Source organism: Ursus arctos, unplaced genomic scaffold (genome assembly GCF_023065955.2).
Source record: "Ursus arctos isolate Adak ecotype North America unplaced genomic scaffold, UrsArc2.0 scaffold_14, whole genome shotgun sequence".
NCBI lineage: Eukaryota > Metazoa > Chordata > Mammalia > Carnivora > Ursidae > Ursus > Ursus arctos.
Genome location: NW_026622808.1, coordinates 27062537 through 27078658, shown reverse-complemented (window position 1 = coordinate 27078658; position 16122 = coordinate 27062537). Strand labels below are relative to the sequence as shown.

General features: G+C 51.3%; 1 protein-coding gene across 1 annotated transcript in view; it reads left to right on the top strand.

Moving 5' to 3' along the window:
* Window positions 1–1505: 1505 nt before the first annotated feature.
* MED26 (mediator complex subunit 26) overlaps window positions 1506–16122 on the top strand; it is a 52764-nt gene continuing 38147 nt past the window's right edge. Inside the window, exon 1 of the mRNA XM_026500443.4 lies at window positions 1506–1829. Within this exon, the coding sequence (XP_026356228.2) occupies window positions 1758–1829 (72 nt within the window). The 5' untranslated portion in view covers window positions 1506–1757. The remainder of the gene's footprint in view (window positions 1830–16122) is intronic.

Below are 16122 nucleotides of genomic sequence, written 5' to 3'. Positions count from 1 at the left end.
GGACCATGTACACAAAGCACCTCATTCTAGGAGAGAGAGTAAACTGAAGGGAAGTATTTTGCCTGTGTTTATTTTCTTCTGCAAGTGTGATGTAAAACTTTTCGCATGTCCAGAAGGAAGCAGCTACAACCACGTGCAGAAACAGCCGTTTTTGCAAATAAAAATGCTTCCCAGAAGCATGACAAATGTAAGACTAACAGGTGTAGCACAGATCCAAGGCACGCGTGTGGTTCTCATCAGCTGCCTCCCTCCTGTTTTAAATCTAGGTCTTCCTGTAACAACAAAAAAAGTTATTTCTCCGGAGGCTGCAGCTAATAATCCACTCAGCCTGCCTTCTCACCCCTTCTTATAACAGTATTTCTAACAGGGCTTCCAGAGAGAGAGAGCGAGCAAGAGCGAGCAGAGGAAGAAGGCAATAAGGTGGGGGTGGGAAGGGGACTCCTTAGACTTGACATTTAACAATTCTGGGTTTGACCTAGAATTCTGGGTGACCTTGGGCCTCAAATTTCCTTTGTGAAAGGTTTTGTTCAGAGAATGAGGGTTTCAGTTTTCCAGCACCTCCACGCAAAGCAGGATGGGTCTTTTAAACCAGTGGTTCTCAACAGGGGACATCTGGCAATGACTGGACATTTTTGGTTGACCTGACTGGAGGGGAGAGTGCTACTGGCGTTTAGTGGGTAGAGACCCAGGACGCTGAATATCCTAAAATGCGCAAGACGGCCCCTGCAACAGTGATACGGCCCCAAATGTCATTGGTGCTCAGGATGAGAAACCCTGGCGTTGACACAGGTTTGCAACCCTGGGGTCGGTAGGCTCACGGGGCTGGCTTTGGGGCTTTCCTAGCTGGCGGTACGGCTCCCCTGAGGCGTTTTGCGGTCTCATGTTTTCGTGATCCCAGCACGCGAAGCGCTGCAGACCCCCGCCCTACACCCCCTCCCTCTGGAAGGGTGGGGCGGCCCCCAGCGCCCCTGAGCTGACCCTTCCGCGCACATTATCATAACGTGGACTTTCCTCCCTCGCCCCCAGGAACGGCGATCAAGGGGCTGAGGACCCCCGGCTCGGAAAACTTGGCAGCTTCTCCCGCCCGCGACTCCCGCCACCTCTGTCGGTACGGGGAAGCCTTTTCTTCCCAGTGGGGAGTCCTTCCGCCGCCCCCTCCCCTCAAGCGGCCGCCTGGAGCGCCCAGGTTCAAGGACTCGGCGCGCATCGCGCGTTTCCGTCGGAAACCTCAGTTCCCCACGGCCCAGCCAGGGGCGGAGCCTCCCGGCGCAGCCGTTGCCCCGCCCAACCGCCTCCCAACGGCTCCCTCCGCCGGGCGGTGGGCGTGGCGTGGCGGTGGACCAGTGCGCCTGCGCGCGCATGCGTGGGGATGCGGGGCGGGGCTCGCGCGCGGCCCCGCCCAGGGCCGGCGTCTCCGCCCGCCCCATCTCCCAACCTCCTCAGCGTGGCGCCGACGCTGCGTGCGGCGCGGGTTACCCAGAGTGCTCCGCGCGGGGGCAGCTCACTGGAGTTTGGTTCTCGAGGCGGCGGCAGCAGCGGCGGCGGCTCCGGTGGCTCCTCCTCCTCCTCTGGTGGCGGTGGCGCCCCGGGCCCGAGCCCCGGCTCCCCTCTCCGCCACCCCGCGCGCCCCCTCCTCCCCCGGCGCCGCGGGGAACATGAGGCTCCGCTCCCGGAGGCCGGCGAGTGAGTGACCCCCGTCCCCCGCCTCAGCCCGCCCGCCCGCTGGCCCGGCCGCTCCCCCCCGCCTCGCCCAGGCAATGACAGCGGCTCCGGCGTCTCCGCAGCAGATCAGGGACCGGCTGCTGCAGGCCATCGACCCCCAGAGCAACGTAAGTACCCGCTGCGCGGGCCGGGACGGAGGCCGCGTGGGCCCGGGACCCTCCCCCTCCCCAATGCCCCTCGCCCGCCGGGCTCCAGGGAACCCGCCCGACGCCCACCTACCCCCGAGGGCCGCTGCCATCCCGGTCTCTCGCCCCAAGAGCCCGAGACGCGGGCAGGTCGGGCAGTCTGGCGGCGCTCGGTACGTGAGGCCGAGGCTTCCGTGCGGCCTGGGCGGAGGGAGCGGACGGGAGCTGAAGCCAGAGCTTTCCCTTCTTTCTCGCTCCAGCTTTACGACCCTTCCTGCTTCTCACTGTGTTCACCTGCCTGCCCTTCCCTGGGGACTCGCGACCCCCGGGAAGTCCTCCCGGCGTGGGGGGAGGGGAGGGAGAAAGGCTGTGGAGCAACTGGTGTCCGGGGTATGACTCGGGAGCCTGTACCGCCGGTGTCTCGGCCTTTTGGCTGATCAGGGAAGTCCTCCTTCCCTCTTCTCCCGGCTGGAAGCACCTTCCTGGCTTCAGAGGGAACCCCCCAGCTTACTTTGCTCTTAGCCGGGTGGCCAGGGCGTGTGGAGAGTCCCCCCTTGGTTCTGCGTGTGGATATGTCTTTGCCGGCTCCCTCCTGGAATCGCTGCTGACGGTAGATGATCTTGGGGAGGGTGGGATTCTTCCTGTTACCTTTCTGGGCCTAAATGCCCATTGCGTCTCTGATCAAGCCAGAGCCCCGCTTTTTGGTGTGAATTAGAGGTGATTATTTTGTCTCCTGTTCCTTCAAGAATCCTCCTTTGGCTATCCCTTCTTCTGCCTGAGGGTCCTAGCTTGGTGGTTTGTCACCTAGACAGTCAGGATTAACCCCAGGGTGTTGCTTTCTCAGATGGCCCTCCACCGAGGCTACTGTTTGCAGAGGGATCTCCTCTGCCCCCCTTCGTGTGTGTAGGGGAAGACTCATAGTGTTCTCATATTTTCTCCAAGGGATTGTTGGCAGTAGGGGTCATTTTCCCCTGTGGTAGGAGCAGGTTGAGCAATAGGAAGATGTTGTGGCATCCAGGTATGAAGTGAGCCCCTGCATTTGCTGGGAGACCAGGAAATGGCTATTGAGATCACTTTTTAATATGCTGGAGATCAAAGAAAAAAATTGTCTTGGGCCAGGTAACTCAGGTTTCTCTCACTGTAGGGTTTTTGTTTTCCCTTATGTGAGTTTGACTAATGACTCTTAGCATTATGCTTTAAGCTTGGTATTTTTGGAGTAATTCACATTGGCTTGTACAATTTTGGTAGAGATTGAGGAGTTACGGTCTTTGTAATGTAAGACTCTGATTTTTGTATCATAAATAATTCTCTTATCCCTCGTCTTCAGGCCCCATTAAGATTAACTTGGAGGTAATTGTTTTAAACAAATGTTGTATACTTTTTGTTATGACTTTGGGGGTGGAGTAGGCCCAAGCTATATAAAGCCTTCCAGAATTTTTTGCAGTTACTGTTGCCACTGCGGTTCGCAAGATTGAAATATTAGAGGATAAAACAAGTGACATGAGAAACATAACCTTGGTGACTTTTGCATCTTTTGTCCAGAGTATAATTTCCCGAATTCCACTTGCTTGTTTGCCTTCAGAAGAATCAGAGGTTGCTGAGATAGTAGCACTGATCCTTAATGCCACCTAGGAGAGCTTTGGGATCAGGAGGCGCTTTGACAGGCGGTCACGATGTTGTAGATTAGGCGGAGCAGTGACCTCAGGGGTTCCAGTGTAGTGTAAGGCTGTAATCTAAAGGGTTCCTAGGGGGAGAGGAGGGAAAAGAGGAAGGGGGGGTGGTTAGCTAGAAGAGGGAGAAGGAAACAAATCTCAGGTTTTTGTATTTACGTGCTTGCAGAAATGTTACATTCATAGAAGCCAGTGATTGTTTCCATGGCCTGGGATTCACATTTCATATGGTTTGTTTGGGGGGGGCGCTCCATCACTAATGGGTGTGCGTAGAGTTCTAATATAAGTGTGGTGGATGGGAAACTGTGGACTTGGGAAACTGTCTCTGAATATGAGCAATGAAGAAAGTGCCTCCTTTAAATGCTGCCATTGCCAGTGACCATCCGTGAGCATTGTTAGAACCTTTTGACAGGAGTGTGGCTTGGAGCAAACCGCATATGGAAACTGGAGCCATGGCAGAGTAGGTTATCAGCAGAGATGGTGCGACCATAATTCAGCAGTTTCCCTGGGTTGACCTGGGCTCAGGTGAGAGTGAGGTAGCTCCATGAAGGCGTTGCTGGCGCCCAGCTGCTTTTCTCTACCTTGCCCAATTATGAACTCCACTTTGGGATAGTTAGTTGACACATATTTAAGATGCTCATGGAAAAAAAAAATGGGGACAGTGTTGAAGAGCCAACACTAAAATTAAACCTCTTCTGAGAGAAGCGACAAGAGAATTGTGTCATGCAATGCTTACCTTTATGGGCATGCAATTATGGTTAACAAACTTAGCTTTTGCTTGAAAAATCAATGTCAGGCAGCTGACCTAATATCCACAAGTATCTGAGAAGTTAGTGAAGTAACAAAGTAACTGACCATCTCCTTGACAAAGGAGTTCTTGAGAGGAAAGTTGTCTCTGTGTTCTCAATTCTAGCCTCTGGAGTATTTGAATTTCTGTACAGCAGGCTCTGAGTTAATAATTTCTGCCAGCTCAGTAATAAAGTAAATCCTCTACACTCTTTTTCAAAAAGCAGCTAACAGTTTTTTCAGAACAATCTAAGCCTTACCTTCCTTGTGGCGTATGTCAGCCAGGATGTTGAAAATCTCTGAAGTGCAGTGTGCGCGTTTGTCCCAGCTTAACATTGGTGGATAGAGTCGAGGGCCGTGTCTTCCTTCTGCCCAGAAATTGGAGTCTACCCACGCACAGTCTCCTCAGCAGGTGATTAGGTTCTCGTCTGTATTGGACACTCATTGTTTCATGGAAGTTCGGGCTTTGTCTTCCTGACCACTTTGGGCTTCGTGAGCATGTTTGTTTCTTCTTTCTCTAGAGCAGAAGCATTAGGTGCTTTAGAGTGCTAAGTGCTGGTTAAACTGACTGAACCCTAGAATCCTTCTTGGGCCTGTGAAGCTCGTGTGACTTTTATATGCGCTGAAGTTCAGTCTTGGAGTATTCTAATTCAGAACTGTCTAGAACCGTGAAGAACACGGATGTTAGTCCGGCATCTGAGAATAGGTCTGACAGATGGTGGAGTGAGTTCTGCATCCCCATAACAAGTTGAATAGTGGCACAAGGCAGGCCTTGCTCAAAGCAGGTGGACATCTCTGTAATCAGACCAGAGAGAGGCCAGAGAAGGCATCGGGGGGAAAGGGACTTGAACTTGCCAAAGATGTCTGTGTAAAGGCTTCCTAGTGGTCAGGCTCTCCAGCAGGAAACTTCAGAAACTACTTTCTTTCTCACACTTATGCAAACGTCGAGCGCCAGTGGGAGGTGGTCAGAGACCATAGGGCCTCTACAGAAAGGCACACAAGTAATGATAATTTTCCCACCTGGGAATTTGAAGATTAAGATGTTACCTAACTTCTCTGGGCTGCAGGGTCCAAAGTGGGACCGGGGACTGGTATATGCACCCATAAAGCTCCTTCCGGATCCAGGGTTCGGGTTCTAACGTGAACTGTTTTAAAAGTTTTTTCTTTTAATGTAAGGTGCATTCTGTGAACTTCCTAAAATAACAATTCTAACAGAACTCAACACAGAGATATATACTTTATATGACTTTGCAGCACTTCAGTGGGGTCTCCTCCTTCCCCCCAGCAGCCCTGTAAGGGAGGGAGTGAGCAGCCCGTCTCCCCTTCCTGCAGGTGCAGAAGCCAACAGCATGATGACAGTCGGTGCCGTTTAGCGGGTGCCTCCTGTGGCCAGGAGAGGACAAGATGCTTTTGTTTCTGCTGACTTCATTTGAGGTGACTGCCCTAAAGTTAGGGACTTACCCAAAGTTTAACTGACAGTGTTTCTAACTCTTAATGCCACCACACCCTGCCCTCAAAGGTGGAGAGATGGCTTCAGAAGAGGCCTGAGAGGGCAGTGCTCTTGAGCTGGTAAAAAAAGATGTGGGGAGCCTCTTCTGTCCCATGTAAGTTTATATGAGATTACAAATTGGTTTAGATTTACCTGTGATAGATCTAACAGGTTGATGATATTAGCCTGTCCTGGAAACATCTTAAGGTTTCTGGTGGGGACTGAATCCTGGGCCAGACCGTACCATGGTGTGGCAACTGCCAACTGATAATGGAACTTTTCATAAGTCTTGTATGCCAATTTTGTTATTTGCTTCAAGATTATAGCACTTATGATGTTAACTTGAAATGCTGTTGATCCTGCCAAAAGGAGGATTGTTAAAAATTATAAAAGGGAAGGCTGTAGGTTCTGATTCTCTACAACATATTAGAGGATATAAAATCTAAACACGTGGATGTTCTCTGATCACTCTGGTTGCCCAAGTGCAGTGACGTTCCTCTCTATGTAGCCAGGATGTCTGAAGAGAGCAGGTGTAAGTCCTTGTTCTGACTCATTCTGTCCCCCAGAAGAAGGTGGATTTTACATTCTGTCTTCGCAGAGGTCTCCCAGTGGTCTTCAGAAGTGGCTTTAGTTGTAATCAGAGTATGTTGTCCTGGATGGAAGTCACAGAGGCCTGGAGGACTGTCCAAGATCAGCTTGTGAGAAGGGGCCTTTGTCTTGATACAGATATGGAAAGGCTTCGTGGTCGCCTGGGCTCAAGATGTCGCTGCATGTGGTAGGACGTGCACCTCAAGGGTGCCAGCCTTGGGGTTAGGTGAAGGAGAGGTGCCTCAGTTTTAGTGCCTGTGTAAGTGTCTTCTCAGAGCTCCACCACTTTAACCAGAACCAGAACTCAGTCCAGTTCCTAGGTGACTGCAGTTCTGTGGGAAGGTCTCTGCCCAGCCCCCACTCTAAATCACCTTCTGGAAGCTGGGGGCTTTGTCTCTGTCAGTAGAAGTCGTGCCTTTTTTTCCCCCCTTGTGCTGTTCTGAGTCTCTCTGGTCCCTTTGGGACCCCTCAGCTGGTTGTTGGAATGGGTGACTGAGTTTATGGTTTGGTGAGTGACTGCCGCCTTTCTAGTGCCCACACTTGGAGCCCCCATCTGAAACTCCTCCTGTTCAGTCTCAGGGCACACATGTAGAACTGAGCAAGTATTGACATGGGGATTCCATGAACTGGAGGGTATTTCCTGCATAAGGAAGACATACCAGTATTTTGCATGCGCTGTTTAAAAGTGGTCTCTGAATTCCAGATCTAGGGAGGCCATACACTAACATCTCAGTCAGCAACTGATCTCCATATTTCTATGGAGAAATATGGTAAAACTGAAAAAGGTGGCTCAGCAGTTGAATAAACAATTCTAGCAATTGCTTATGGTGTTGGCTTGAGGGGTTAAGACCTGGAGATGCCCAGCCCCTGCCCTCGAGGGACCTGGAACAGGAAGAGAATGTGCACATAGGCAGTCTGGGGTTGGGTGAGGTTTGGTGGAGGCCGGGGTGGTCTTACAGGGCTACAGCTCTTAGGTCCAAATGGAACAGTTCTTCATGTGTCTTATTCAGACGTAGTTTAGGATTCTGGAGATCATGAAATGACTTCTAGAACACTTCATAACTTGAGTTTTCAGAATGAAAAGTTTTAGCATTAGATGCAGGAAGTCCCTTCTTGGTTCGTCTCTGACCTGAGGGAAACAGGATTTGGAGGGATGGCTGGCAAATCCTTGAATAGTTTGCCTTCTCAGCAGTGGGATGGGAAGGGGGCAAGTGTCAGGCTCTGTGAAGGGCCTGGAGTCTGCTTTCAAGTATTTGAAGAACTGATGTACCCTGGGGTTAGGTTTGCTGTGTGTGGCTTTCCGAGGCAAACCTAGAAGGGGGAGGCAGGAGGTCCTGGGAGGTAGGTCCTGCTGCATTTGGGGGAGCTCTTGATTATTGTCAGAGCTGGCTCGAGACAGTGCAGAACCACTGTGCCAAGTGGGTGTGCAGACATACCTGGGCCTTCCATCTGGACCCCCAGACTCCTGCCCAAGAATTCCTGGAGGTTCTGTGATTGTGTGGGGACCCCATTAAAAAAGGAGAAGGGTCACATCAGGTGATGTGCCACTGCCAGGCAGGTGGAGCTAAAAGGCTTTGGATGCTCCTGGGCCTGCTATGAAGTTTCCTATCTCTATCCACTGGAGGCTGTAGAATGGACAGCCACAGCCTGAAGAGCCCCTTCTATGGCATGAAACACTTTGCATCCTGGTTTGCTCTCTCAACTAGTCCTAGAGGTAGATGCTTCATCTTCATTTTAGGGAAGAGTAGAGATTAACGACCTCTCCGGTGTTGCAGACGACGCTATGGGCCTATACCCGGTGCTGGTAGGCTCAAAAGTGGCGGGTTTAATGACAGTCTCCTGCCTCCCACATAAGCAGTGCCCAGCAGGGAATTTGGACTCCACTGTGTCTTCTGAGGTTTAACCTCATAAATACAAAGTGTTTTTAAATGTTAAGTTTTGTGTTCATTTCCTTCACAGTTCCCACAACCTTTCTCCCTTTGAAATCTTCTAGCCTAGTGGCTCCTAACCTTTTTGCCTGTCAGGATCCATTCCTGTGGTCGGAAATACACAGGAACTTCCACACAGTGACAGGTGTGCTTTCAGTAGCTGTTTTTTGAGAAAATTCAAGGAAAGAAGCTCCTCCTAATGTAGTCATGCTTTGAAATGAAGTTGTGTCTTATCATCAAAACAGCATCTACTTACATCTGCAAGCTAACCTTTGTTTGTGTGTGACACCTAGGATGGGACCCTCTGCAACTCACATTTGTGGCCTTCTGTCATCCCTACTGCTCTCCTTTTCCAGAAGCCTATCCTGATTTCCCAGACAGTTGCCCTCAGGCACTCTACATAACTTTAAAACCCTACATTCCTGCTGATAACGGGTCTTGTTGATTACATTTTCCTCGGGATTGCAAGCTCCTTGGTAGTGGAGCATGAGTTAATCCCCATGTTTCTAGGACTTCCATAGCAAGCCGGTGCTCAGAAGCTTGTTGATCTTCCTGTGAAAAGGGCTGATCTTGGGAGCTGGCTGTCAGCACTTACTGAGCAGGTACTAGGGGCGGGTACTTTTCAGCACTTCTCATGAATTCAAAACATTTAATCTGTACAGCAACATAGGGTGGGAGGTACTGGTGCATAAACTGAGGCTTAGTAGACAAATAGCTAGAAGGGATCACACTGGAATTGGGAATCCTCCTCTCCCCAGCCCCCACCAGGCCTACCCACCTGCTGCCGCCTCCCATGTCACCTGAGATAGCATAGTAGGTACAAGGTGGGCATGCCACTCTCCTGCCCGAGTCTGGATCCTCATGCTGGATTGGTCTGTGTTATGTTTTTATGCCAGGCTGGGAGGAAAGTTGTACCTGAAATGGTTTGTGCTTTCTCTTGAACTGGCAGAGGAAAAGGTGTGAGGCATTTTTTTCCTTTTTGTCTCTTGGCTGGCATTTTTCACCCCTGACGGAGAAAAGATGACTCTTTATCTTAGATCCCTGCCTGTCTATAGACCCTGGAGATACTGTTAAACTGTTTCCTTGGGACTCTCTTGGTCCCATGACAAACCAGACCCTTCCTGGACACCCCACTCCCCTGGGTTTCATCAGGGCCAGAAAGTGGGTGATGCTTCTTCCAGGCCATAGCCTGTGGTGGGTCCACTCATGACTGCTGTGGAGATCCCGGTCACCCATTCACAGTGTGCAGAGTGATTTCATAGGTGGCTGGCTGTAGCCAGCCTTGACTCTGTGGTGGTGGTGGGGGGTGATTTCTGTGGTCCTCTCACGGAAGACTCATGTGTATGTGACCACCGCTCACACGGAGAGCTCAGCAGGTGGCCTGGCAGCCCTCTTCCAGGCACTGGTAGCCCCACTACCCTGCCCATACTTGTACCTTCGGCTCCATCCCCTACCCACACCTCTGGTCACACTTGGCTCTGGGTAGCCACCGGATCCACCAAGCTGGCGTCAGCTCTGCTTGCACACATGGGGGCTGGGTTCTTCTTGCCCCCTCGCCCCAGTTCCATTAGCTGTCTTGATGCCTCTTGCCATCAAGTCCCTCGTCCAGCTCAGGTTGGGGTATGGGGCTGTGGCTGTGTTCTCTTTCCCCAGGTGATTCCCAAGATAGCTAACTGCCCTCCTCTTCTTAAGGCCAGCCCTTCTGAAAACCACTTCAGGTGGACACTTTCCAACTTTATTTACACTGTGCATCTTGCAGTTGTGCCAGGCAAGCAGTTGGCAAGCTGGCTTTTTAGTGCTGTCTGTGGAGGAGCGACACTGATGTGTAGGATATAAAATAGGCACAGTTTGCCCTTTTCACCAATTGTTTCACATTATTTCCTTCAAATGTTCAGTTAGATGGCAGCAGAGCCCTTGTCTTCTACTTTTACTAATTCTTTTGGCCAGCCAACCCCAGAGGGAGAGTCATACTGTGCTCATGACAGGAACTTAAATGCAAAAGGGCTGATTGGCTTGTCCCACTCAAAGGCTCAGAGGTGAGTCTTTTCTCAGGTGAGGACCTGGCTTTGCTCCATCTCTTTTGTATTGTTCCCTTCACACAGTGGGGTGTCTTCCTCCCAGCTCCCCTAGTTGGGGATTCACCTTCTTTGACCATCATGCAAGGGAAGGAAGAGAAGGCGATGCTTTCCTAGAAGTTTCAGCAGATGTTTCCTGGTGCCTTCTCTGGGCTTTGATGGAATTAGTGTTGCTTGGTTCACCTCCAAATCTGGGCATGGTGTTAGTTCCTTCCAGACAGGCCCAGAATAGAGGGGATGCCTCCAGGAAACATCAGGGTCCTGTTGGTGGGAGGGGGTAATGAGGTGGGGAACAAGCTGACAATGTCCGCTGAATGCATGCCAGTTTAATCATCTCTTTGCTGTGATAATACCATCAAATAGTTGGGCATGGTGCTGGCCTGGGAGACTTGGGTCTAGACACAAAAATGGGTGTAACTGAACTGTAAGGTCTGGAGTAAGCAATGGAGTGGTTTGGATGTTATGAGGTCACAGCCTGAGGTTCTGAGTACCCACTCCTGGTTGAACCTGCAGACTCTGATTTGCCTGTAGTCACACTTGGGTACTTTGCTGTTACCTTGTATTAGTGCCAGTGCTGGGCTGCATCTTCTGACCCCATCTGGGCTGAGGAGCACTTTGGAAGTCTAGGAGAGCCTTCTTGTTGCCTGGTCCCCATCATCTCTTCTGGTGCTGTACCCAGCCCAGGCAGGGGGAGGTGGTATAATCCAGGAGGCCCAGACTCATACAGGCCTCCTGTAGCCATGAAGCGGCACCTGTGACCAGGCGAGAGCTGAGTTCTCCAGACTTCTGTCCTCTTGGCTCAGAGGCATGGATGGGCACTGGATGGTCTGTTCAGATCTGATCGTCCTGCCCATTTCCTCCTGCCCTTGGTTAACCTGGGTAACCGGAAACTGGTACCTGCACTTCCGGACTGGCTTCTTCCCCTTAGGTTAACTGAGACGGGTAGAGGAGTCAAATGATCTTTCATAGCCTTCTCCATTTTTCCTTCCCACTGTTTGGGCGGGGTGGGGGGGGCTCTCAGCAAGTAACTGAAGTTGTTGATGTCTGCTCCCCCTTTACTGGATGCTGGTAGCCTAGCAGCGACAGAAGTGGCCACATGTTAGGTTTTAGGCATGATCATGGGAGGAAAGGTTTGTGAGTGGGTATTTCATTTTCACTTCTATTTTAGAGGAGGTTCTCAAGCATTTACAATTCTCAGTTTGAAGGTTGGTGACAAGGCAGTGCTGCCACTGAATGCAGGAACTTAACTTCTCACCAAAGGGCAGAAACCTCACCCTCCCAGGTGTTATGTGAGCTTGTACTGCCTTTGCTTGTAACCTCCCTCACCCCATCACTGAGTCAGAGTGGTGTTTGTGAGCGTATGTATGTCTATCTCTCTGTCTTGTGGTGGGAAATGCAGCAGCTTGAGTTTGACCTCTTGACAGGTAGGCCATTGAAGAAGAGGGGATTCACTCTTGCTTCCAGTTTGAAAACTCGTGGAGAATCACTCTGGCTTGGCTTGGGGGTGAAGGAGGCCTTGTAAGAAAGTGGCAGTGTCCACAGGAAGTCAGGGAGGAGCATGTAGAAGCAGGGTCTGCAGTTCAGACAAAAACAGTAGGGGGGCGCCTGGGTGGCTCAGTTGTTAAGTGTCTACCTTCGGCTCAGGGCGTGATCCCAGGGTCCTGGGATTGAGCCCCACATTGGGCTCCCTCCTCCGCTGGGAGCCTGCTTCTTCCTCTCCCACTCCCCCTGCTTGCGTATCCTCTCTCGCTGGCTGTCTCTCTCTCTGTCAAATAAATAAATAAAATCTTTAAAACAAACAAACAAACAAAAACAATAGGTGCCCCCAGCATGCTGTCGTTCTCCCATGTGGCAGGACAGAAATGGTGAGGACACTGGTCTGGGGTGGGAGTGGGGCTATTTTGGGGTTTCTGGTGAGCCTGCCTGTCAGCTCCACTTAGAGGGGAGTGGGCACCTGCTTGTCGCCCTGGGGATGACACTCCTGTTAGGATTACGGTGAACATGGTTTTCTCCAAGGGGGTGGGCTCCCCACATTGGGAAATAGGAAGTGGCTTCATCTGCTTTGTGAGGTGAGCTGACCCTGGGGATAAGAATGTGTTTGTGTTTGTCACTCCAGGCTGTCTTCCTGGGTCATCATGCTGTCTTCAGTTCCTTGCACCTCTGCAAGAGTGAACAAAGCCTGAGGCCAAATACTGACCGGTGCCCATCGTCCCTTGTTCCCCTTGCACCTTGCTGTGTTGGCCATTCCATTCTCTCCAAACTCTCTGCCAGTGGTGCCTCCTTATCCCCGAGTGTTTGGGCTTTGCCTAGTACTGCCAAGGCCCTGTCTGCCTTTAAGGTTTTTTCCCAGGTACTCTTAGAGCCATGGCTTCCAGCAGCACCTGAACCCTTTCTCTCTAGCTGACTGTTGTCCTGGATGTGCAGGCAGCCCATTCTAGAGTGGAGGCACCTTTTTTCCTCCTGCCCTTGGTATGCTGCACTGTAGTGGTTGGCAGTACCATCACTCCGCAGGCGACCTCAGAGCTGTCCTGGGGTCCGCCTCCCATGGCAGCCCCCCTTCCTGCAAAATGGGATCTCCTGGGAGGTCTAGTGCAGCTGCTTAGCAGCTGGTCTGCCTCCTCCTCTCCTCTCCATACCAGCTGAAGAGTGAATGCCCCAAAACAGACGTTTCCTCCCCTGTGTTGGGGCTGTGTGTCTGACTGGATAAAGTCTGTTCTTTAGGTAGCATATAGTGGAGAAGATAGTATTTCTGTGGGTGGAAAACTTGGGCTTTGTCATTAGACGGGACTATACTGGAATCTTGATTCTGCTATTCACCTTGCAGCCTTGGAGGAGGTCAGGTTTTCAGCCTTCATTTTCTCAGGAGGATGCACATACGCTGCTTCGGAAGGCTCTTGAGGATGGGATATGGCCCCAATCCTGAAGTGCCCTGGGTATTGACATACATGGCCACTTTCAGTTCACAGGCGGTATAGTGGGCAGCCCCTCTAGCGGCCAGTTCCTGTCCTTACTCTCTGGTCCACGCCTATTGGATGGTTAGTGTCTGGGAACTAACCAATCACGGGGCTGCATCTTCCTGGCCAGTGGTTGGTTTGAGGATGGGCCTATGACCCAATCAGAGCCTGTGAAAGTTTTAGCACTTTGCTGGGGTGGCTGGGGGGAGACGTGAATGGGAGAGGATATGCGCAGGTTGCTGCTAGGGTCTCTGCTTGGGGACAGCCTGCCCAGGAGTGAGAGTTGAGGGAGGATTAAGTCATCATGGCCTGACTGGCCCAAGGCAAGCCCTGCCTGAACTTTTCAGTTAAGTGAGCCAGTGGCTTCTATTCTGGATGAGGCCTTTTTGAGCTGGCTTTTCTGTTACTTGCAATCAAGAGAGTCTAGACAGAATCAGCCAAGCACATTATGCTCCAGTCCTCTCTCCCCGCTGCTCCAGCCGCACTTAACGGCACATCAGTCAGCTCCTGGCCGGCTAGTGTACCACACCTGGATGGTCCACCTGCCTCTTTTTCCCTCCCCCCTCACTTCCTCCCTACCTCTCTGGTCTCTGGGCCCAGGGTGCCTCCCTCAGCAACACCAGTGCCAGCTATCTCAAGAGCACCGTCTTCTGGCTGTTCTGCTGTCCTGGTCTGATCTTTCCCACAGCACCTTTAACCTGTCTGACATGGCCTGTATTGCACCCTCCCCCACCTTGGTTCTTCTGCTGGTGCATAGTGAGCCTGTTCATTCTGTTAGGGTCAGTGACCAGTTTATGAACTGATGTGGGTCCATCTCTGATTTCAAACTATAGACAAGTACAAGCAGTGCCTAACTGGGGAGGGTTGAGTTGGGTTGAGGGTGCGAGTTCAGGTTTGGTGGGGCTTGGGCAGGGCAGCTGCTGAGCTCATGAGTATCAGGGTTGGGGTGGCTGATTCCCTGAAGGACTTCTGTTCCTGTTAGGACACTTGGCCCTCTCCAGATCTCAGCCTTTTGGGGTCTTCCTGTGGCATGTGGGTTCTGTTGGAACCATAGTGGCATAGTTAGCACTCAGGCACTGGCCTGTCCCCTGTGTGTGCGAGTGACAGGACCCAGGGAAGGAGGAGGGTGCTCTCGGTGTTGCTGTACTTGTCCAGCCCCTTCAGGCCCAGTCCTGCAGGAGAGCACTGGCTTCCTCCTTCTCATGGGTGAGGCCTGCGCCAGGATGACTTTCCCTTGCAGGGGGTTCTGAACCCTGAGCACCAGCTGTGCTGTGAGAGCAGCAGCTTCAGGTCCTTCTCTTGCTTCTGTCTGCCTGGACTTGGGGCAAATCACTTCCTGTTTCTGAGGCTCAGTCTCTTTATTTGTGGCTCATGGCTATTGGACCCATTACCTGGTGGTGGTGTTCTGAGAGGCTGAGCGTGTTGGTGCCTGGTACAGTGGCCAGCCTCTGTTGAGTCATCGAGATGACCATGAGGGAAATGGGTACTATCTCTGTGATAGGTGAACAAAAGAGGGAGGGAGGTTGTCCCTGCTGGAGGCCATGCAGAAAGGGGAGAATAATCCTAACAGTGACCATGGACCTGCAGATGGAGTTCATAAAGGTCATTTTTTAAATCTTTGGGCCTTAATAGAAGAAATAGGAGGACCAAAGCAGCAGCTCTTAAGGCGTCCTCGCTCTCTGCTAGGTATTATCCCATTTCATAGAGGAGTGGAAGGCTTAGCTGGGTGAAGTAGCTAGTCATCTGGCCAGTGCATAGCTGACCTCACAGCGTTTGCTTTCATCATGAGACAACACTGCGAGCCTGCAGAGAAAAGAGGGGTATGTGAGAATTCCTGCAGAGGTCTTTCCTTCCTTCCAGAGAACTGCTTGGTGATGGAGATGGTCTCTGTGTGTGCTGTTCAGTGTGGTAGCTCTGAGCCACGCATGGGTGGCGAGTACCTAACTTGTGACTGGTAAGACCAAAGAACTGACTTCTAAATTTCTTTTTTTTTTTTTTTTTGAAGATTTTATTTATTTATTCAACAGAGAGAGACAGCCAGCGAGAGAGGGAACACAAGCAGGGGGAGTGGGAGAGGAAGAAGCAGGCTCATAGTGGAAGAGCCTGATGTGGGGCTCGATCCCAGAACTCCGGGATCACGCCCTGAGCCGAAGGCAGACGCTTAACCGCTGTGCCACCCAGGCGCCCCTGACTTCTAAATTTCTGTTTAATTTTACACCTGAATTGGACAGCACACTTCTGGGGACTCAGATTACTTGTACTTTGGGTAAGGGCTTGGGGCTATGTTGTCTTTTTCCACATGGGAAATAGGGAAGGAGGTTGCACCTGGGCAAGCAGAGGGATGCAGCATGGGACTCCTGTCCCTTCCTTGCCACCCATTCGTCTCAGCCCCTCCCCAGCCAGACAGCTCTGGTTTTTCCAGTGTCTCTAGAGCCTCTGAGCCATATCTGCTCCATTCATGAGGTCTTGTTTTATAGAGAGGAAACCCTTCTTCTCATTTAAGTCTGGGTTGATGAATGCAGTTAACAATCAGATAGAAATCCTTTGAGCCTCCCTCCTAAGTAAAAAAAGAGAGATGGACAGATGGACAGACAGAAAAAAAGAAAGAAAAGTATTTAACATGCAAGGGTTTTGGAGTGAAACCTGGGTTCAAATCTCTACTGCTCTGTCTCTGAGATGGTTAGTGTCTGGGAACTAACCAGACAAATGGTTAGTTTGGACAAATCACATCAAATATTTGGTTTGGACAAATCACATCAAATATTTGTTATCAATCTCAAATTTG